The 23,862-nt window shown below is 45.4% G+C and overlaps 1 protein-coding gene across 1 annotated transcript in view; it reads right to left on the bottom strand.

Moving 5' to 3' along the window:
- The window catches only part of rimbp2b (RIMS binding protein 2b), a gene marked incomplete at its 3' end in the record, with an annotated part of 44,542 nt that overhangs the window by 19,384 nt on the left and 1,296 nt on the right, over positions 1-23,862 (bottom strand). Inside the window, exons 2-12 of the mRNA XM_080532459.1 lie at positions 20,005-20,094; positions 18,263-18,385; positions 15,887-15,991; positions 14,481-14,531; positions 13,825-13,845; positions 11,804-12,008; positions 9,944-10,092; positions 9,129-9,208; positions 8,351-8,460; positions 7,246-8,178; positions 34-185 (exon numbers count right to left, since the gene is read on the bottom strand). Coding sequence (XP_080388585.1) covers positions 34-185; positions 7,246-8,178; positions 8,351-8,460; positions 9,129-9,208; positions 9,944-10,092; positions 11,804-12,008; positions 13,825-13,845; positions 14,481-14,531; positions 15,887-15,988 — 1,803 coding nt within the window. The 5' untranslated portion in view covers positions 15,989-15,991; positions 18,263-18,385; positions 20,005-20,094. The remainder of the gene's footprint in view (positions 1-33; positions 186-7,245; positions 8,179-8,350; positions 8,461-9,128; positions 9,209-9,943; positions 10,093-11,803; positions 12,009-13,824; positions 13,846-14,480; positions 14,532-15,886; positions 15,992-18,262; positions 18,386-20,004; positions 20,095-23,862) is intronic.

The following is a 23,862-nucleotide window of genomic DNA, read 5'->3' as shown; positions in this document are numbered from 1 at the left end:
GTATAATAATAAATAAGCCATTCTCTCACGCACTTTTTGTCCCTTTGTGCACACGGCATAGCCAATTACGCTGGCCCCATTGGAGGTTCCTGTGGACGTGAGGAGGGGGGGCTTCCATCGTACCTGCAGGATGCCGGGGGTCTGACTACACTGGACCTGCACCTCCTGGGGAGGGAAGGGGGGTCCTGGGGGGAGAGGAGCCAGAGAAGATTGTCAAAATATGAAAACAATGGACGAGGAGCGGATGCTTACAGTATGCATTTGACATCAAAGGCCAATGTCTTGAGCTGATTCCACCCTGTGTAAAAAGCGAAAAGCGACAGTAATCAGATATTTCTATGTAATGCCATTTAATCTACCGTACATGTACACGTTTTTGTAAGCATGTGCATAAAATGTTTCATATGTTGTTACGCTGTATGTGTAGGCTACTGTATGTGTATTTGTGTGTGTATACTACTATATGTATATTTGTGTGTGTATACTACTATATGTATATTTGTGTGTGTATAGCAGACAGTGGAGGCTGGTGACTTCCAGAATTGAGGAGGCCAAATTTTTTTCCGCTTGCTCGCTTCACTCGCGATGGAATGTTCCCTGTTCTTCTTATCTGTCTTTGTTAAAAATTATTAATTTGTGTTTGCCGGTACTGAAGGGATTGGGACACTCTCAGGATGGTGGATGAAGCAGCTTTTATTGCCTGCACAATGGGTCATCAAATAAACAAAACAATTGGCATGAATCTCTGGTCCGCCTGCAGCAGCTATTGTCCCTTCTGCTCAGGCTCACAACATTCACCACAACATACTACATACAATCAATGACATGTCAAAAGCACTCAAACACTATGTCAATCAGACACACAACATACAATTCAGAACAATACTTAATCAATTTCTAATATTTATCCTGCAGAACAGCACTCATACACGCGTGTGGCGGAAAAAGGTACTACACGGAGGCCAGGCCTCCTGTGCCCACCCATTTTCAGTGATTTGGCCAATCACATATTGCTATGAAAAAAATGGCATTACATTGACTTCTATGAGAAACCACTTTCCGACAGGAGGCCTGGCCTGGAAAAGATTTATGAACAAAACGGAAATAATATTAATAAATAATATTAATATTAAAAAAACATGTTTTTTGTTAAATAAATAAAAAAATAAAAAATATAATTATTGCTTTTTTAAATCTCTCTCTCTTCTCTCAAATTATTGGGGAGGCCAGGCCTCCTCCACCTCTATGGAGGAGCCTCCACTGGTGTATAGGCTATTGTATGTGTATCTGTGTGTGTGTGTGTGTGTTTGTGTGTGAGTGTGTGTGTGTGTGTGTGTGTGTGTGTGTGTGTGTGTGTGTGTGTGTGTGTGTGTGGACTATGGTACATCTATTTGCGTATTGTATGTGTAGGCTACTGTATGTGTATTTGTGTGTGTGTGTGTGTGTGTGTGTGTGTGTGTGTGTGGACTATGGTACATGTATTTGCGTATTGTATGTGTAGGCTACTGTATGTGTATTTGTGTGCATGACTTCCATATGAAATGTACTTTTTAAGAATGCAATATCATCCTGCTGTCAGGATATCTGCACTCCTGTTCCACAAAGCCTCCAGAGAGAGAGAGGAAGAGAGAGAGAGAGAGAGAGGAAGAGAGAGAAAGAGAGAGAGAGAGAGGTTTTTTCACAGTCTACCTCTGCTGCGTGCTAACCAACAGGACCCATCTGTACAGCCCTGCCAGTGCCCTGCAGTCACACAGGCATATAGAGCGAGCAGATGCAGTCAGCTGCCCATTCAGCACTATCTCAGAGCAGCAGCGACCCACTGCACCGTCTGAGAAGGCGCGCCGATACATCTTAATCGCATTTCTACACCATACGACTGTCAGCAGAGCTATACCACTCTCTGAACAGGAAAACTCAGCAAGAGGCATCCTGAGCGTTCAGCTGTTTTTGACATTCAACTGACTATCATAAAGCATAAGCCTCAGTGTGAGTGGAAGGGCGCGTTTAAAATAAGCATTTAAGTGAATCCAACCAATATGATGAGGGGGAAAAAAGAAAAAAGAAAAAAAGGGAGGAAAACAACAACAACAACAAAAATCTCCATTAGGCTAATCATAAACGGACAGCACTTATATAGCGCCTTTATCCAAAGTGCTTTACAACGGCCTCTCATTCACACTCACATTCACACACCAATGGCGGCAAGCTACCATGCAAGGCGCCGGCCCGCTCACTGGGAGCAATTCGGGGTTCAGTGTCTTGCCCAAGGACACTTCGACATGTAGCCAGCCGGGGTTCGAACCGCCGATCTGCCAACCTTGCGAGACGGCAGCTCTACCTCCTGCGCCACAGTCCCCCACGTATTCATGTATTGCCTTGAATGACATTTGATGTTACGTTATTTCATAGATCTCATTAAAACTGCTGGGTTTCATTACACTGACATAAAACATTCTGACACATTGTTACCATAGTTACCATAGCCTGTCTGATTTGGGGTGATTAATTCATTGATAATGAGTCTGTGACCCTATAGGAGAAAACTCCTATGTACACCAGCCTGAAACAGTTCCAGGTGCCTCTCTAATGAACAATAGCCGACCATTTGATGAACTCATCCTCAGCAACTCCCTCAGTTTACAATAGACATTTTCACGTCACTCAGTTCAGTCATGTTCCAAGACCTTTATGCAGGGGAGGGATGCCTCTCAAAGACATCAATTGAGAGGAGACTGAAATAGCTCATGAGAAAGAGGAAGGCACAAAGTGAATCATGTAATTGGTGACTTTATCCACAGGAACAAGATCAATTCCCAGTAATTGAAAGGCTCTCAAATGCTGTCTTTATCTTATCACACCCCACCATCACATTGTGAGGGCAAGGCCTGCAGTGTTCCCGCTAATGAGCCTCCGCCCTGCTACCACTGATCCTACTGCTGCTGCTGCTGTCTACACAGTGCTCCAGCTGTCTGTCCTGGCCCTCCACCCACCCCTCTCCTCCTCCTCCTCCTCCTCCTCCTCCTCCCTCATCCTCCCCCTTTGAACATTATTTGGAGGAAATATTGCCCTACAGGCAAACACATAGGAAGGGGGTGGGGGCGGTGCAGGGGGATGCGACTGTAAGCTGGTGTTTTTTATTTGTTTCATTGATACAGATCAATTATGGTGATCAATGGTGATGGTAAGCATAATACGAGTTGACTCGCTGTTAAATTAATATGAGAAATACTGATTAACTCAAACATCCAGACAAAAAAATCTAATTAAAGTCCAATAAAGTTATGTGTAATAAAGTGGAATGAAACAGGAAAAAAGTATTGAACACACTAAGAATAACTAATTAGGAGGCAACTCTACCTCCAATCTGTGCTATTTAATGTCAGCTAGAATATATTGATGGGCTATAAAACCTTTTTTTTTGTTACCAAGTTGCCACACAGCAAACATCTAATGATGGGTAAAAGCAAAGAGCTGTCTCAAGACCTTCGTAACCAGATTGTTGCAAAACATGAAAATGGAATTGGCTACAGACGTATTTCACAACTTCTGAATCTTCCAGTAAGCACCATTGGGGGCATTATCCGTTATTCTGGACCCCAGAAAAGCCTCAGGGCCGGATGGCGTCCTGGGACGGGTGCTGAGGGACTGCGCCGACCAGCTGGCCGGGGTTTTCACCAACATCTTCAACCAGTCCCTGTCCCAGGCCACCATCCCACCCTGCCTGAAAACCTCAACAATCATCCCAGTCCCGAAGAAAAGCACGGTGAGCTGCCTAAACGACTACCGCCCGGTGGCACTCACACCAATCATCATGAAGTGCTTCGAGAAACTGGTCCGGGCCCACATAGTCACACGCCTCCCGCCCAACCTGGATCCATACCAGTTCGCCTACAGAGCCCCCAGGTCCACAGAGGACGCCATTGCGACGACTCTCCACTCCACTCTCTCCCACCTGGAGAGGGGGAACAGCTACGCGAGACTGCTCTTTGTGGACTTCAGCTCTGCCTTCAACACCATCCTTCCAGACAGGCTAGTGACCAAACTACTAGACCTGGGACTATCACACTCCATCTGTGCATGGATCAAGGACTTCCTGTCTGACCGCCCCCAGAGGGTGCGGGTGGGCTCCCACACCTCCACAGCCCTCAGACTCAGCACTGGGTCCCCCCAGGGCTGCGTGCTAAGCCCCATCCTCTACAACCTCTACACCTACGACTTCACCCCCGTCCACCCCAGCAACTCCATCATAAAGTTTGCAGACGACACCACCGTGGTGGGCTGCATCTCGGGGGGGGACGAGGCGGTGTACAGGGATGAGGTGGAGCAGCTGGGCAAGCTGTGCAAGGTTAACAACCTGCTGCTGAACCAGTCAAAGACCCAGGAAATCATCGTGGACTTCATGAGGAAAAAATCTGAGGTCCAGCCCCTGCTCGTCGATGGAGGGAGCGTGGAGAGAGTCTCAACCCACCGATTCCTGGGGGTGCACATACAGGATGACCTGTCCTGGAAGACCAACACAGCAGCCATCATCAAGAAGGCACAACAGCGGCTCTACTTCCTGAGAGTCCTCAGGAAATACCACCTCAAACAAGAGCTGCTTGTGACCTTCTACCGCTGCACAGTGGAGAGCATCCTCACCTACTGCATCTGCGTGTGGTTCTCCAGCTGCACAGCCGCAGAGAGGAAAGCGCTACAGAGAGTCGTGAGATCGGCCCAGAAGATCATCGGCGCGCCCCTCCCCTCTCTGGAAGAGCTGTACAACACACGCTGCCTCAGGAAGGCCTCCAAGATCTCCAGAGACCCATCCCACCCTGGGAACGAACACTTTGTTCGGCTGCCCTCGGGTAGGCGGTTCAGGACCATGTCCGCAAGGACAAATAGACTGAAGCTCAGCTTCTACCCTAGGGCCATTCAGGCCCTGAACACAGCAAAGACCTAGGTTCTAGGCCCTGGACAATCTAGAGTCTAGATTCTAGACAATTTGATGGCAGCTACTAGATTGTAATCAAGTGCAATACTGAAACACAACTGTGAACATTTCAAACCTGCAAACTGCGACACTTTAAATGAATGTGCAATAATACTATGTGTAATATGACAACCCTCGTGCACATAAGGTTCAGAGATAGGAAATGTTAGGATATTTATAGCAGAGATAGGAAATGTTAGGATATTTATAGCATAGTATAGAGTACAGCACAGTGTTTTATTTGTATAGTATAGTGGATAGTGTATATAGCCTTTATTTATGTAAACCAGCTCTTTTCCCTTCTTGTTTTTAGTAAAAAAAAAATCCTAGCACCAGGGGAGCCCCCCCTCCCAAATTTCGTTGTATGGTACCTGTACTATATTAATGACAATAAAGACCATTCATTCATTCATTCATTCAAGTGAAAGCAACATCACTCCACGCACAGGAGCTCCTCGCAAGATTTCTGATCAGGGAGTCAGAAGGATACTTAGAAGAGTAGCCAAAGAGCCAAGGACCACTAGGAAAGAGCTCCAGAAAGACTTGGAGGCAGCAGAAACAACTGTGACAGACAGGACAGTAGGCAATGCACTCCACCGTCATGGCCTCTGTGCACGCTCAGCCCGCAAGACTCCACTACTGACAAAAAGACATGTTGAAGCTTGTTTACGCTTTGCCAAACAACATTTGGACAAGCCAGTGAACTACTGGGAGCATGTACTCTGCTCAGATGAGTCCAAAGTTGAACCTTTTGGCTGTCACACAACACACCATGTTTGGAGGATGAGACGATGAGACGATGAGACGATGACAATGATCCAAAGCATACAGCAAAGGAAACTCGCAATTGGTTTCAGAGAAAGAAAATCAACTTGTTGGAATGGCCCAGTCAATCACCTGACTTAAACCCAATTGAACATTTGTGGAAGCATCTGAAGATCCAGATTGACAAAAGGGCCCCCCACAATCTTCAAGATTTAAAGACAATCTGTGTAGAGGAATGGGCCGAAATCACCCCTGAATACTGCGGGCGATAAATTACATAATACAGAAAGCACCTTGAAGCTGTCATTACAAACAAAGGCTTCTCCACTAACTATTGAATTAATTTCAGTTAGTGTGTTCAATACTTTTCTCCTGTTTCATTCCGCTTTATCACATAACTTTATTGGACTTTAATGTTTAGATTTTTTGTCTGGATGTTTGAGTTAATACCAAAGTCTGGTGCAAATTTCACTTGAATAGGCTCATTGGAAATATATTTACTGGACAAAATGTTGATGTGTTCAACACTTATTTCCCCCACTGTAAAATGGAGGTATGGTATATGGCAGTCTCACACGCCTGTCTCGTTACAGTTCTACATCCAGTTGAATGCGTGATTTCAAGTAGCTCGTGCAAATCCGGGAATGCCATTGACATGTGTGAAAAGACGCAACCCGGTAATCTTTGGGCATTTAGCTCATGTGAGAACGGCGAAAATCACTGGCGGACCCGGGTTGGGATTCCATGTAATTTACAGGGAACTATGTGTGAAAGGGGTTTAAGTAATGCCTGTGCCTTCTCTCTCCTGACGTGAGAGGAGGTCTCCTGGGAGAAGAGTCCCAGAGAGCTCCATTATTTACACACACTAAGTATCTTGAGTTTCCTTCTCTCCGATAGTACCAATTCTGTTTTCTTTTACATCCTTCTGATGATATGCTGCCTTCTGCAGCAAACTCTCTGAGGAGGTTTATTCATCACACTTTTCTCTCTCTTTTTATTTTTTTCAAGCGTGCATGTCTCTTTTCAAAGCCACTACACACAAATCCTTGAGGGCAATAAAAAAATAAAAAGTGACTGGAAAAAAACAAAAACAAGGCTTAAGATATTTGTCATGTATGGAGTCATAAATATCATGGGCTCAAGGCTTGTCAGAGCTAAAGTAAATGGATTGCTGTGTTCACTCTAAATTGCCCGATGCTTTTCAGCCAGAAATCGTTGTAAGAGCAGGGTACCTCTGTGAGAGTTTACTGCTGTGCAGGCTTGATATACAAGCAAAAGCAGAAGCAGCAGGAACTAACCACAAGTGCACTCAATGCACCCTGAGGAGAGGAAAAACACAGCCCCAACCAGAGCTATTATACTAAGTACATAGTCTACAAAACATGAAAGTAGATCAACAAAGCAACCCACACAGCAACCAAATCTCTCAATGATGCAACAACAATGTCACTACATGAGTAGGTAGGCAGGTGTAATGATAGATGGATAGAGGAAAAGTAAAGCCAGCTGACCTGCAGGTTGTGTGCAGAACTCCACAGAGATCTCCCTCTTCTCTCTCTGCTCCAGGGGGAGCTGCCAAGGCATCTGGTGAGGGCGCGCCACGGCCTTCACCTTGTAAACGGTCATGGGCTTCAGGTTGAAGAACTGGTACTTGTATCCCCCCGCCTTGACCATGTCATACTCTGCGCCGTTGAGGAAGAGGGTGTGGCTGTAGTTGCTGCTGCTGGGCATCCAGGAGAGCTCCGCGGTGACCTGCGTGATGTTGTCCACACGCAGGTAGTAGGGGGCCACCACCACGTCCTTCCCCACTAGCAGGGTGCAGCGCAGCTCGTCCGACAGGCCCCTCTCTGTGATGCTCTGCACTGAGATGCGGTAGGTGTTGGTGGCCAGGTTGAGCTTCTCCACCAGCGACTTTGTCCTGCCCCCAAAGGGCACACTCATGCGCACCTCCTTGTCCACCAGGACGTTGTAGCCACTGATGGAGCCCCAGCCGGGCGGCACCACCGGAGGGTCCCAGCCCACGATCACACTCTTGGCCAGCTGTTTGATCAGGTTGATGCGGCGGGGGTAAGGCACGATGTCTTCACCAATCTCGTCAATGCTGAAGTCCAGGGTTCCTGTCCCGTTGCTGCAGGTGCCCAGGAGGTCCATGCCCAAGCTGCTGGAGCCAAGGCTGCCTAGGCTGCCCAGACCGCTGGAGCAAAGGCTGCTGGTGCCCAGGCTGCTGGTGCCCAGGCAGTCCAGCTTACTGTCAGACAGTAGGCTGCCGATGCCCAAGCCCATGCCTACGCTGCCCACACTCAGGCCCTGGGAGCCCAGGCTACTGTGCTTGAGGTAGCCCAGATCTTTACCCCCCTCCCTGTGAAGAGAGGGCGTCTCCTCGTTCTGAACAGTGTCCACAAAGTTGGAGGGGACGAGGCCCTGCTGTCCGTCTAGTAGCTCTCCTGAGAAACAGGGATAGAGAGAGAAAGATATATATAGAGCGAAAGAGAGAGAGAGAGAGAGAGAGAGAGAGAGAGAGAGAGAGAGAGAGAGAGAGCTTTTTGCTCTCGTAGGTGTGAAATTGAACTCTTTAGTTGCTTTTTGATTCTGATAATAATATGAGCTATATCAGACCTTCATAGAAGCCATCGTCATCCATAGTCCCATACACATAGAGGTACTTCCCTGCCACCAGGGGGAGCTCTGCCTCAGGATTCTCATTGGGACCATCATAAGGGTTATAGCTGGTGAGAGAAAAATATAAGGAGGAAAGACAGTGTTTCTGAGTCAATCTGAGTATTTGAGTCAAAACTAGACATAAAAATCTAATTCTCTAATCTAATAACTCCACTGTCTATCTACCCAGGTGAAAATGTGACAGTATTCATCAAAATGTTAAGAGCAAATGAGTGTTGAGGCTTGACAGAATTGACAACATTGAGGTGAGAGAACATGATATCAGCGTAACGTTCAAGCATTTTCAAACAAATTCGAACACTACATTTGACAGTAACAAACTGCTGTGCCCTTATATAACTCCATGGGTGGGGAATTGCTGAGTACTGCGTTAAAAAAACAAATCAAAAGGATACCATTTTTCAGACTAAATGAGAAAGAGGGCGACGGCGTAGGTGGACAGGACGGGGGTTCCATTCATGTGTTTGCCTTTGTCTGGGGGATTTCAATTCTTTTAGCTGACAGTTATTTTTTTTTCTAAAAGAACTGCATCCTTATTAAGAGGTGAGCTCAAACCTCTGTGGGACACTGTAGAAAATACTGTTAAAACTTTCTTATGGTAGGATAAAGCCTCATCCATTAGTAAAGCATCTCATATCCAAGTCGCTAACAAAACATCCATCCTGGAGTCAGTATGGTTGTCAGGGGGTTGAGAAAGCTGCATAGATAAACTCACCTGTACCGCGCGATGCACAGACGGACCTTTCCGGTGAACCTAGGCCTGGACCTGGTGGTTGAGCTTAGTTCTTTGTCCATCTGGCAAGACAGAGAGAAAGAGAGTCATAAAATACACTTTCTTTCTGATCTCACTTCTCATATTAGTTTTTTTCCTTCATTATTGCTTTAAGTTTTATGTCATGCAAACCAATGAAAACTACAGCATGTTTTCTATGCTGGAAGTCAGTGGGGCTGATTTCTCCCTTTCATGGTAGCAGTAGTGAATCTCTTTGAAGTAGACACTTGGTGAAACTGCCAATACTCTCAGTGGAGTGTAAAAGGAAACAGATTGGGCCTTTCACACCCTATCCTATATGTCCCACACTGGCAGAATGATGGTTTCTCACTGTGTGTTCTCACACTCCTGCCACTCCTCCAACGCAGGACGTCAGCTTTGGCTGGCTGAACAGAGAACGGCAGAGTCTGTTTGTCAGTATTACGTCTTTGAAATGATACCCGGTGACCTTGTTGGAGAGAAACAGTGCTATGATGCTTTATTATCGTCGAAGATCAGATCCATCTCCATCATCAAATTAGGGCCAACAGTTCTCCTTTGCCGCAGACACTGTTTCTGTGATAGCTAAGCTAACTGATATAAAACGATTGTTAGAATGGGGTGGATGGACGGACGGACGGACGGACCGACAGAGGGAGGAGTGAACGGATGGATGGATAAATGGATGGGTGGGTGAGGGAGTGGGTGGGTGGACAGAGGGCTGTATAAACAGGTAGATGGAAGTCAATGAAGGAGCAGGGAGACCAGGTAGGACCCACCTCTTGGAGCAGGGCCCGTCGGGGGCTTGTGGCTCGGCTACGAGTGAGGAATGTTGGCTTTACAGACAGGAGCTCAGGCTTGTCCCCACTGATCTGGAGCGGTCGGATGAACTCAGATATCACGGATCTGCTCATTGGACTGTCATCGCCTAGGGGCAAAACAAAGGAACCACTCGGGTCTGGAATATGACTGTGCTGGCTTCAATCACATTTCTATGAGTAATAATGCAAGGAGTGTTATATCATTTATTCTTCATGTGAGAGGTTTGAAATAAAATGACAAGAAACAGCAGCAATTTACAGGAAAAATACCTATATATGACCAATAATAAATAAATCATGAATCTGTAACGTCTCGCCATGCTCCTTAGTTTATGTTTGTCTTTGTTTCATGTCATTCATTCGTAGTTTCCGGTTTTATTTTGATATTCTCACCTTGTCTCTCATTTCACATCTTCACTTCCTTGTGTGTTTCCCGCCTGTGTGACGTCTACCCCGCCCTGGTGTCACCTGTCCCTCAACTCCCTTCCTTCTCCTGTCTCTCATCTCCCTTCCTTCTCCTGTCTCTCATCACCCTTCCCTCTCTCCTGTCTCTCATCTCCCTTCCTTCTCACCTGTCTCTCATCTCCTTTCCTTCTCATCTGTCTCTCATCACCCTTCCTTCTCCTGTCCCTCAACTCCCTTCCTTCTCCTGTCTCTCATCTCCCTTCCTTCTCACCTGTCTCTCATCTCCTTTCCTTCTCATCTGTCTCTCATCACCCTTCCTTCTCCTGTCCCTCAACTCCCTTCCTTCTCCTGTCTCTCATCACCCTTCCTTCTCATCTGTCTCTCATCTCCTTTCCTTCTCATCTGTCTCTCATCACCCTTCCTTCTCCTGTCCCTCATCTCCCTTCCTTCTCCTGTCCCTCATCTCCCTTCCTTCTCCTGTCTCTCATCTCCCTTCCCTCTCATCTCCCTTCCTTCTCCTGTCTCTCATCACCCTTCCTTCACCTGTCTCTCATCTCCCTTCCCTCTCATCTCCCTTCCTTCACCTGTCTCTCATCTTCCTTCCTTCACCTGTCTCTCATCACCCTTCCCTCTCACATGTCCCTCATCACCCTTCCCTCTCCTGTGTATTTAGCCTGTGTGTTTCCCTGTCTCTGAGCCAGATCGTCTTTGTCCCTCATGCCAAACATTCCAGCAATTTGTCCTTTTTGTTAAGCAACCCTGGTTTTTGATCTCTGCTAGTTTCCCTGATGTTGTCTATTGTCTCTTCTCCTTGCGAGATTATATCTCCTGACTGAATACCTGTGTACTGTGTACTGTGTATTTGTGATAGCAAAGACTACTCTTTTTGATTCAAGTTTTCGTCTCAGAGTTGCTTGAGGGCTTGAGTACTCGAGCCCTTACAAAATCATTGCTTTAAAGTACACAATAAGGTAGTACATTATAACTACACATCTGTACATAAAGATACAATCAAATGAAAAGTAAACTCCCAGATACAGGCCCAATATAAAGGTTATTGACATACTGTATACAGTACATATGATTGTGTTCTCTAATTAGAGTGTGTGGCGAGCTGTGGTAAAGGCGATGTCATAGCTGTATTGATTATTTCATTTAGAGCTCAGTGTTTATCCTCATTTACGTCACAAGCGTCGCCTCCAAGATCTCAAATTTCAAGGGCAGCTGCACGTTTCTCTCTCCTCATAATACTATTCTAGATTGTTTATTCAAAAGTGGCTCTTGCGTCATTGTAATATTAGCTTGACTAAAGCGTCTCACTGTGCTCTAAAACAACACACACTCTAAGAATATGAATGTTTACCCAACCCAACCTCTTTAAAAGGTGCTGAGGATCAACAAGATTCCACTAACCTTTCCCTATGGGGGCGGCCAGTCCATTCAGGAGCTGGGAGAGGGATTTGTTGGGCGACCCGGGGGATTCACACACAGTTAAGGGGTCGGTGCTGAGGATGTCAAACTTCCCAGCCTGCAGTCGGAACTTCTCCAGCTCTCTGGACAGGAGGTTGAACTGCTCACTCTGAGTCCGACATTTCTCCTCCAACTCTCTGACTTTGGCCTGATGACACAGAGAGAGGGAGAGAGAGAGAGAGAGAGAGAGAGAGAGAGGGAGAGAGAGAGAGAGAGAGAGAGAGAGAGAGAGAGAGAGAGGGAGACAAAAGGAAAGGAAGTAACAGAGGAGAGTGAGAAAAAAATAAGAGAGTGAGAAACAGAAAGATAATTTAAAATCTGTCAACGTAAAACACACATATCTAATGATGAGGGATGGGATATAGGACATTCAAATGTGGGAGTCATTAATTACAGAGAAGAGGGTGTTGACGCCTTAAAGGTTCCTATCAAACAAAACACAGTCCACTCCTAAACACCTCAACTAGTCACAGTATGCAAATCACATGCAAGACTACAGTTAATGCACATGATTCTAAAGAACAGCCTCTTGCTAAGAGGAAGTATGCATACCAAAAACTGCACTGTGTTCAAAGCGCGGGGAATGCTCCTCAACTTCATTGCACAGAGATAATAAAATAAAGGCAAGAGTCATCATGAGTTACGAAGCTGACAAGAGCTGACAACAGCAATTCAAAAACATTATAGATCCATGCAGTCAAATCCTTGGGTTGGTCAAGAATAACACTGCCCCCCACATTGGCTTGATCATAGAAGAGTAGGAGTATGGGCACGCCTAGGAGAAACCCCAGGGGTGCTCAGCTCATGATCTTCCCCTGAGCAGGGGTGAGTGTTCAGTTAACCATTCAATGCTGTTCTGTAGACAGTCAACTCCTTTGAGTCACTCACATCTCCATCTCTATAAACCCACGTCAGTCCTTACGTCAGACCACCCTGAAAGTGTTGGCTGAAGTGACCATGTCATTTGCAGCCCTGCCCACTGCACAGAAATGCCTAATGCACAATTTCTGTGGCATTTTGCACTGTGAATGACTTTCATGCAGACACGTTATTGTTCGGCAGGGTGTGAACATGCTATTAGAGGAGGGGGTGACCTTTCCAATCACTGCATATGATTCAATGGTTTGGTGCATTAGCACAGAGGGTGGTTAGCCTGTTAGCATCACCAAGCCCCATGACACATAGCAGCCTTGTGAAACACATGCTGCAGTGCATGCAACAGCAACCATAATATCTTGACAGAGAGGAAGAGGAGAATCCAATTGATCTTTCTCTGTCTGGAGAGCTTTATTTGTTGTTAGAATTGAATAATGTTAGAATAACATCTTAATATACGGAGAGTCTGATTTTCCTCTGTGGTTTTTACTTTGTGCCAGCATCTAAACAGAATCCCACAGACATTATAATCAAGCCAGGCAGCAGCCTAGCTAGAGCTGCAGTCAGGATGAAAGACCTCCATAGCATCTGTAATGTTCCAGCCCTCCTGTGTGAACTCCGCTGTGACTAAAGTAAGAAGCTTTAGCTTGTTGATTTGCTCAGTGGAGTGTGGATGCCTAAGCATGCTTTGATGACAAGCTGAATGGAGGTGAGTGGGTGTCATGGTCGTATGGACAGCCTTTGTTTGGAAAGCACACAGTTGTACACGTATTCTACAGTCTACAACAGCACAGTGTCCATTGCGCCATGCCGTGGATATACTGTATGACATTTTGTTCAGCTGTTGAATCTCATATAAAAATAAATAAATACAATAAAAAACAATATCTCCCACATCAAAATCAGTTGATGACCTCTTGATTGACTTCCACCGTGGTGTGACCTATGCATAAAATGCAACAATCAATTAAATTCCCAATTACCTCAATTTACCTCCCAAATCCAAATAAAAACTAAGTGCATATATCCGGTGTACTGTACAAGAAGAGATGGAAAATATCAAGTAAATAAAAACAATTCAGAAATACCTGCATGCTGTCCAAGTGGTTCTGTATATGCATAAAACACACACCAATAACACAGTGAAAAGAAATTAAGCACAATTACAAATATGAACACCCATACACCCACCTTGAAATAAAAACATATCTTGAAATAAGAAAATAAGATTTTCTGTAGCATTCATGCAAAACAATTTATTCATATCAATAATAACCAAATATCAAATAATAAATCATGATTAATAATGATGTATGGTTATATAGTATAGTTTGAATATACTGAATACACATTTAAAAAAACACAAACATTGTCATTAACATGACATTTGTCAGCTAGATAGCTAGCTAGCTACGTAGTTATTAACTGCTAGTTAATTACATGGGTATACAGTATATACTTAGCAAAAATAATGTAATCATGTGAAAATGAACAGGCTTATATCATTCAATCTGATCTGGGTATTTATGTTAGCCGGGCCCCATACCATGTAAACCACCATACAGAGAGTGCCATACAGAGAGCACCATACAGAGAGTGCTTGCCAGTGGGGTCAACAGGGACAGAAAATGCCCCTTGGCTCACACGTCTGACTGGCAAGCTGGCAAGCCACACACTCCAATGCCAGCCACACTCTCACACTCACAGCCACCCCCTTGTCACCCCCTAGTGCTCTCACACTCACCTCTAACAGATGGACAGCGCCCTCATGCTCCTTCTTAGCCTCAACCTGAGCCTGGAAAAACATGGAGAAGCTGTGTTCACTTCAACACCAACCACAGGAACAACACATGACATCAACTGTGGACCACTAGAATAAAACAGTTTTATTTCAACTAACTTAAAACTAAGATAACATCTTAGGAGACTTCATGAGCTGTTATGATGACCATCTGTGTGAACGATGTGCATAGGACCGATATAATGCAGGATGACTGTATAGGACTTTAGTGTATCTCAAATCAACAATACAGTCTTCCCTTGAGCCTACTAGAGATCTCAGGGTTTTCCATCTTTGTGTAATATAAAACCATTGTACTGTGTATAAAACATAAAATAATGCATGCCAGTTTACTTAATGTGACTGAGAACATCTGTTGAGAAAACGAACGTTCCACATGAGTGAGAGAACATCTGCAGACTTTCCAATTTCATGAATCCTCTTCGCAGGCAATTAATTCAAGAGAATGCAGAAAACCACACAGTGTCTCTAGGAAGCTAACATAGTAATGAGCTCCTTTTGCTAATGAGAGAAAACAGAGACTGTCTGGCCATCTCTAAATGCTGGTGAAACCCGGGAAGAAGTCGGCAACCAATCAAATTGTTTGGACATTTATTCTGAAGAATGTACTGTAAATAAATGTCTAAGTTGTTGAAAATCAATGACACATTCACTAGTCAAACATTGCAATGCAATGGATTTGGTGAGTAATCCCCACTACTCTACACTAACTAGGTACAGCAGTAGTGGGGATTACTCATTGAATCCATTGCATTGCAAGTACGAGTGTGTCATCGATTTTCAACAACATTGAAATGTATTAACATTAATTTTTCTGAATAAAAGTCAGAACACATGGTCGCTTGCCAACTTGTTCCCGGTTTCACCAGCTGCCGTCACAAATATCTCACACAGTAACACAGAGACAAGCCCCTCTCAGGTCCATGAGGTGTTGGTGACACTTCCTATCACATTCACACTCTCCTGTCATGGCTCTGCTCACCTGACAGAGGAGGCAGACAGAACCTCACAACATCTGGCTCTGGTGTTTTAGCAAAAAAAAAAAAAAAAGTCTGATTCAAGTCTGATGACTCTGATCTAACTTTTAGTGTACTAATCTGCTCCACGTAGCCAATTTAGAGACTCTGTTCCCCAATGGTTTAGCTGTAGCACACTCTCCTCCCACACACAGACACACAACCTAGGGGTGGGTGCAGCTGGAGGGATTTAGGAGGATACGCTGTAGTAGCTGCGGTAACACGAGTGCTCAACACAAAGCTGTTTGACCTCTGACCCGGGGCCGGGCCGGGATAACAAGAGAGGCCGGCCCCTCCCGCGTCGTTAGCGCAACGTGACCCAGTATCCCTTACCTTCTGCAGAAGGTCAATCTCCTGCTGCTTTGCATTGAGTACAGCCAAGGCTTCCTCATGCTCCAACTCTAGCTGCTGCCTCCGCTCAGCAGCCTCTCTCATATGCTGTCGGCAGGGGGCAGGGGTGGAGAGAGGGGGGAGGGTGGTGGTGGTGGGGGGGGGGATAGAGAGGCCTGCTGTTAGTGGAACTAAAAACCCAAGGCATCAGGCTAGAACATGCCTCTCCAGTCCTCTATTCCCAACTCACTGTACAGAGGGTTAAATGTGCATACACATCACAAATAAAGGGGCTTGTAACATGTTACCGGACCTCCCGGTCTCAAAACATACTTTTGGTAGTCTTAAGTATGGCATTCAAGTAACTAGTGTGACATAAACCGATGCCGGTTGACGGTTTTCTTCTGAGAGACCAAGTAAAGGCCTACCCCAAAAGCCTGGATCTGTAGTTCCAAATCAGTACAGGAATGCATGAGGTTATGGATGAGGACTGGAGAGGCTTTGCTGTGCGTTAAAACCAGTTAAAACCAGTCATCAATCTACTGTTTTAAAGTTTGCTGCCCCCTTTGAGTAACGCAATACCAGTGTTTGAAGTATCGTTACAGAAAAGCTGTCCTCAGAAATATTGTCTTTGGATGATCAATACAGGGATTTTAGTTACATGAAAAAGGGTTAGCAAATTCCGTAGCGTGCTCACTTGTCCGTGGTATCCATAACAACAAAAGAAGCCATACAAAACAAAGGCTTAATGCAAGGCCTTTCTCAACCTCATATCAAAGTGCCATCCAGTCATCATTTTGCTTACATGTGCTTCTCAAATATGAATAACCAGAAAAGAAACAGACTTGCACAGTAGTTAGGGGTGGGAAGCAAAAATACATATTCATGCCATTTATACAATTCTTGCCTTACAGTAGAACAGTTAAAGGCCTACGCCAGCCAGTTTTTGTGTTATTCACGGAGATATCTGGAAAAGTAACGCCAGATATTGCTAGGAGCAATTCTCAACAATATGTCGAAAGGTTGTTTGAGTCAGTCGCAAAAAAGCCAGTGAAGGGGGTTCGGAGGGTTGTATTTTTATCTTAACAAACTAGGCTAGCCACGTTACACTTTGGAGTGCTATAGCGGTTTGAAATGTCATACATCACAGCACGTGGGAAATCGTTTTAGGAGGAGCTAAGAAAATAGAATGCATTGCCCAAAATACTCATACCTTGACCTGAATGGCAATTCTGTTCTGGAATCATTGTGCAATAACATGTACAGCACCGGAAGGTCATATATCAGTTAAAAAAACATTAAAATGACTAATGTGGGCCTTTAATGTCATCAAGCTTGTGTGTTACATTGTCATCGTGAACAGTGATCCCCATCCCAACCCCCTCCCCTCCTTGCTCTGCCCTCCCCTACTATCAAACTCATCATGCACAACCACATACAGTGCTCTGGTCCTAGCTGGTTAACCATTCGTGTCATAGGAAAGCAGCCCAAAGAGAGGGAGAGGTAGCATAGCCGCTGGAGAAAAGCATTCAAAATGGGGGTAGAGTGGGCTGCTCACCAATACAGATGGACATAGCAGTGATACCTTATCAATCTAGCGGGGGAGAGAGGGGATGGGGTGAGGGGGGTGGGGTGGGGGGGGGGGAAGGGGTTAGGGGTTAGGGGGAGAGGACAGACTGCTCCAAGTTTCCTAGCCTGTCACAGCTCCTGGTCAGACCTCCCACCACGGCACTGGAAGGCAACAGACAGGTCAGGGACATTAGAGAATCAGAGAGAGAGAAAGAGAGAGAGAGAGAGAGAGAGAGAGAGAGAGAGAGAGAGAGAGAGAGAGAGAGAGAGAGAGAAAGAGGGAGAGAGAGAGAGAGAGTGACTGGAGAGGAGAGGAGAGGAGAGGAGAGGAAAGGAGAGGAGAGGAGAGGAGAGGAGAGGAGAGGAGAGGAGAGGAAAGGAGAGGAGAGGAGAGGAGAGGAGAGGAGAGGAGAGGAGAGGAGAGGAGAGGAGAGGAGAGGAGAGGAGAGGAGAGGAGAGGAGAGGAGAGGAGAGGAGAGGAGAGGAGAGGAAAGGAGAGGAGAGGAGAGGAGAGGAGATTAGAGGAGAGGAGAGGAAAGGAGAGGAGAGGAGAGGAGAGGAGAGGAGAGGAGAGAGAGAGAGAGAAAGAGGGAGAGAGAGAGAGAGTGAGTGGAGAGGAGAGGAGAGGAGAGGAGAGGAGAGGAGAGGAGAGGAAAGGAGAGAAGAAAACAAGATGGAGGTAATCGGCAGGGTAGGGAAGATCTGCAAAAAGGACCTACATTAAGAAAGGGATTCATATATTTCCCAGGAGAACAAAACCATATGCACATGGAAAGACCGGTGGTGTCCTCAGGTGCCGGGGGCTCTCACCTTCAGCACCTGCTCTAGGTTCTCCAGTTTGCCTTGGAGCTGGGTCTTCTCCCGCAGGGCTGAATCTCTCTCCTGAGTCACAGCACCGAGGCTGTCTTTGAGCTGATCATACTCTGACTTCACCTAGAAAGAGGGGCACAAGGGGCCAGAGTGGGAATGAGCATTCCTCAACGGGGTGGACAGGAGCACCGCTTGGCTGGCTGGGATAATAACAGCCTTAGCTACAGTATAATCATACTGTATGAGAAACACAACATGGTTCTCCCTGTCCTAAACATAGCATGGTTCATTTAGCATCAACCGATTTGTAATGCTAGAATTGCTGACCGAGAGGTAAACACGAATAGAGTTGACAAGACTAACATTCTCAAATGTACCGGTACATACTGTACTACAGCATTATAACTTGTTTTTTTTAAGTGTGTGACCCACACTTCAGTAGTGCAATCTCCTCCTGTGGACAGGTGACCACAGGAGAGCAGCCATGTTGAGGCGATTCTCCCTTCCTCTGTGCATTCATAAATGACTAATGAGAGAGGAAGGAGGCGGTTACAACACACGACAACAGATCCGCTTCTGTGGCCCATCTCTACACACAGGAAGGCATTACTGTGGTCTCTGCTAATGTGGTAGGTGAGAGGATTCAATGATAAGATGTAGGAGTGCGAGCTTGGACAGACAGGCTAATACGAGAGCAGAGGGGAGGTGCCTTTCCTTCTCAGCCCCTCCTCCTCCGCCTCCTCCTCCTCCTCCTCCTCCTCTTCCTCCTCCTCCGTCCACTCGGAGAGGCCGATAGGGATCAGAACACGACGGCGTGGGCGGCACCGGCGGCACCGGCTAATATCCGCACAGCCCCGCCGAGTGCCGAGCCTCTCATATCCGCCTCTGGGATAACACTGACGAATGGCTCGTCTTGAGATCCGCCATTCCTGATAAGACATCAATAACCAGCATCCCCCCTGGCCTCATCCCGCCCCCCCCCCCCTTCAGTTCCCTGCCAATCAAGTCCACGAGAAAATTGCCTTTCTGTCCATACGGAGGCTTTCTAACGCTCCTGCCGTGTCCGTTGATCTCCTCTGCCGCGGTGTTATCAGCGAAGAGAGGGCCTGTTAGGTCTGTGGGCTAAGGAGGAAGGTGAGAGTGCTCTAATAGAATTTGAGGCTCAGAGCTAGCAATGACACGGATGAGGCTGGAGACACAGCTCAACATCCTGCGCTGAAGGAAGATAAACAAGCATGTTCTGCTATGCAGTATGTGACGGCCAGCATGGCAACACGCCACTAGAAGGCTGACAACAGAAGCGCCCCATGAGACCACTGACTTCTATGAAGAAAAACCCAGATCTTTTAGACCTGTTCAGATGACATGACAACATCACATTATATACAGCCGGGAGAGACGTCACAGCTAGTGTAAATGGAGTCACCCATGAGACGTGTGTGCGTGTAGATGAGACACAAGGTTTCAGTGTTTAGTCATAAGAAGAAGAATGTTTTATTTGCCATGCAATCATCTTGTCAGTCAATTGTTGGAATTTGGTATTTTTTGCTCTAGGCACATAGTCGGCACCATAGTCGGCACCCCTGGAGAAATTAGGGGCTGAATGCCTTGCTCAAGGGCACATGCAGCTCCCACCTGAGGTGGGGATCGAACTAGCGACCTTCCAATTGCTAGCCGGCCTCTCAAACCTCTAGGCTACTGCCGCCACCATGCATAAGCCATGGTGCGGCTGTGTCTCTTACCTGCTCATATTGTACTGCCTTGTGGCCGTTGCTGAACAACTGGAGACTCAAGTGCTTCTTCTCCTGGAGAACATCTTGAAGCTCATTCTCCTAGAGAGAAAAGAAAGACACAGATAGAAAACAGTGTTTAGTGTTGAGACCCCCAACGGACCGCATGATTAGGCCAGAGTACTGCACTCAACAAACGTGTTGCCAGCGATAGCTCCTGCATTATTCATCCTGAGAGACCGGTGGTGGTTGTCTCATCTCTCCTCCAAAACATGACAGACGCCAGAAGATGTCTGTATCATGTACAAACGGTTGTTTTTCAAGAATGTCTAGCTAAGTACATCATAATATGAATACAGAATACTGTAATGCGTTAGACATTTTTGGGAAGAAACAGCAAAAAAAAGAAGGCATATTTACCAAAGTAATGTTTCTTGTGACAGAGATCAGATTTGCATTTTTATACCCCCCAAACACACCCGTGGCATCCTCCCCCACCCTTCTACCCACCAAGTGTGTCAGGGGGAGATTAAAAAAACATCCCTTCATTGCAGAGGAGGAAAACTTAATTACATTCAATCAAACAGCCATGAGGCGTGCCGTGGATGCAATTTGGAGTGTCAACTGGGGAGCTCTCTGTTGTGATGTGCATTTCACTTTAGCATACAGCACTGGGCTATGCTAAGCTAGGCTAAGATAAGTGTTGTTCATCCAGGAGCTGAGGAGCCAGCTGCCCATTCAGGATAGTGTGTCTTTGAATGGCTACTCACAGTGCACTGTGTTGGCACTGTTATCTCCCAATGTTTTACTGAGGAAGGTCAGGCGCAATAGACTGCAAATGTGGAGACAAAATACCTCTCACCATCAGATAGAGTCCACATCAAAGAGCAATGCACAGACATGCGAAATAATCATCAAGGAACAGCTCTGCACTGCCATAGCGCTGGCAGCAGGTCCATTCATTTCAATTCCCCTTCATCAAAACATTGTTGGCATTTCAACCTGTATCAATTCACTCCAGTCAATTCTAATCTTTCCTATAGAAGCACATGATTGCATTGGCATTCCAATTCAAGCCCATCGATCCTTCAACTCAGAGCTGATGTACAGGGTGATTTTGTGTGGGACAAGGATCCAGGTGTACATTAAGGGGACCGACAGGGGAGAGCTACTGAAAACACGACACAGATGTTGTACCATCCAAACACACGACAAACTAAAAGAGCTGCAGTGTAACATTTGGCTGACAAATGTATATACAGTCAAGCACTGTAATCAGATCATACTGTACAATTAGATAATACAGTACAGTACTGTAACCATTTACTGTATGTACAACATTTCAGTAGGTATAAAGGTAGTCATTGGCTTGAATAAAGATTTGCAGTTTTTTAGCCAATGTCTATCCTCCATCACAACCCTCACACTACAATGTTAGTGTAGAAGGTGTTCTTCCTCACAATATTGTGTTCTTTTTTGGGAACGTAGCCCTGATTTTTAAGTTTAAACCTACAGTTAACTGTATTATTTGCTTTCAAAATCAATAAGCTATTGCTGTAAAAATTGCAGTAATGAATGAACACAGGAAAGATACAGTACATTGTATTGTTTAATACAGTACCTCTTTGCTTATTGTAAAATGGTTTACAGGACTCTATTGTATAGGCAAAATACAATACCGTGCTGGCAACCGTGGTGCCAGTAAAGTACTGTAAATGTACAGCGAATAGAAAGAAGATAGATTCTCTATAGATTAGATTCTCACTGTGGGAGTCCAGGATTATGGAGAGAACATTGTATTGTATTGTCTTGTTCTCATTTGTTCACTACATCAGGAAAAGTAATTTCACTCATTGACAATGCCTGTAGAGTGTTTAAAAAAAACAGTTCACATGAGAACATGAACAGTGGACATGAAGCTGCAATTCAACTATAATTCAACTACACACAACTACACACAATGTAATATGTATCTAGAGTAAGCCTAGATGATCAAAACAATGTAGATTTTAGACAATGTAGACCAGATATTATGTTTTCAGAGGTATTCAAAAAGTATTTGATGTGTTGCCAAAGGGGAGGTCATTAAAATGTATTGTATTACTTCTGGAGCCAGGGAAGCCTTGTGAATAATGCATTTGTACTATGGCACTATGGGTAATTAGGCACATGTGCAGAATACCTAAAAATGCCCCTCTTGTTGAGAGACTATCAGTGAGCAGACAGCCATGTGTTGGACCAGACATGGTCTGGCTGGACACTGTTTGCTCTGTCTAATTAGAGCAGCTCTGAAGGATGGAGCTGCTCTCCCCCACTGACCTTTCTACAGGAACTCTTTGTTCTCCTGTCTCCTCATTCTTATACATAACACATGCATTCACAAATAGTGAATGTTAACATATAATACTGTTAACCAGCTATTCAAATATCTTATTATTAATATACGATATCAATTCAATCAACCCCAAAAAACAAAAAGACAATACAGTACCGCGTAGTATTTGTCTTGAAATATGATTGTTTAGAAACTACTTGCTGGATCATTAGGCAACCTGAGGAAATATGATGTTGACATTGTCTTGATGTTTGCAGACAATCACAGTTCAGAGGTAGAGTGGCCTTCGTGACCATAGAAGCATGCATTTCACAACAACCTTTCAACAAGGGCTAATTAAAATGGTTTGATATAGCCTTAACCAATACTGTGTTTTGACTTCTGAGTGGTCCATGATAAGAATGCATCTGTCATAAACAATGTCTTTCTAACAACCAAAGAGCAGTGATCACCAAGGTAACCGGCCATACAGACTGTGCCATGGTTTATTCCACATGACTGATTGGAACTGATGTAAAACACACACACTGTCCCTGGAAAGGAGGAAGCGCCAGATGGCTGGGCCACTAAACACTGCCAGTCACTACACATTCTAGGATAGTGTGGTTACATACATACATACTGGATCTGCAACGCTAAGAAGAACGTAATAAAGACAAGCTTTCACTTCATTCTGGAATATACGTACACATTACGTGCATATACAAGTAGTTCTATGCGTTATACAAAAGGCAGTGACACATGCAAGTAAAACCAGATATTCAGAGAGAGGACTGACATCTCAGATCAAATTGCACAACCAAAAGAGGTTGTCGTGGTCTGACTCTAGCTCTGTAAAAATGCATGCACCAATCTGCATGTTCACCTGGAGAAACAGAGAGAGGTCAGCCTACGGATGCAATGAATGTCAGACTCCCATCCCCCAGCCCCCCCAGCCCCCACCCCCACCCCCACATGAGCACAGTGTTGTCTATGTCGGAGCTTGCCTCTGGTCCTGTCTCTGTCTCGGTTCTCAGAGATCCACTGAATGAGCAGATAAGAGCAGAGCTCCAGTCTGTAGAGGCTCGTCTGCCATTTATGGGGACGGGGCACTGAACAGTTTTCTCCTTTAGGTAAACCCCCCAGGACAGAGGAGGTTGACAATAGGGAGGCGCAGCATACAGCCATAATGGAGTGTTTATTTGGGGCATAGCGCCACACACAAAGTCAGCCCCTCTAAAGAGGAGGGCCTTTGGGGCGTCAGGGAGAGACTTCAAATGGTTCCCAGATCAAAACAGAGACATTTAGCTGACTGATGGATTTCTCCAGGCCTTCACAAGAAAATGCCTGAGTAATGTAATCATTCCATCAACATGATTCTGTTCTTACTATCTAAACAGGTTGGCATGAATAATACATGTATTAATAACCACAATGAATATGTAATAATATGACATAATACACTGTCAGGAAAAATATCCTCCATGCATTGATATGTCGAGACAGTACTGTCGTTAGATACTGTGTGTGCTCAGTTGCACATCAGCCTGAGCTGT

This window comes from Nansenia antarctica (assembly GCF_963989245.1).
Source record: "Nansenia antarctica genome assembly, chromosome: 5".
Classification (NCBI taxonomy): Eukaryota; Metazoa; Chordata; class Actinopteri; order Argentiniformes; family Microstomatidae; genus Nansenia; species Nansenia antarctica.
The sequence above is the reverse complement of the archived record's forward strand: the minus strand, read 5'-3'. Positions and strand labels throughout refer to the sequence as shown.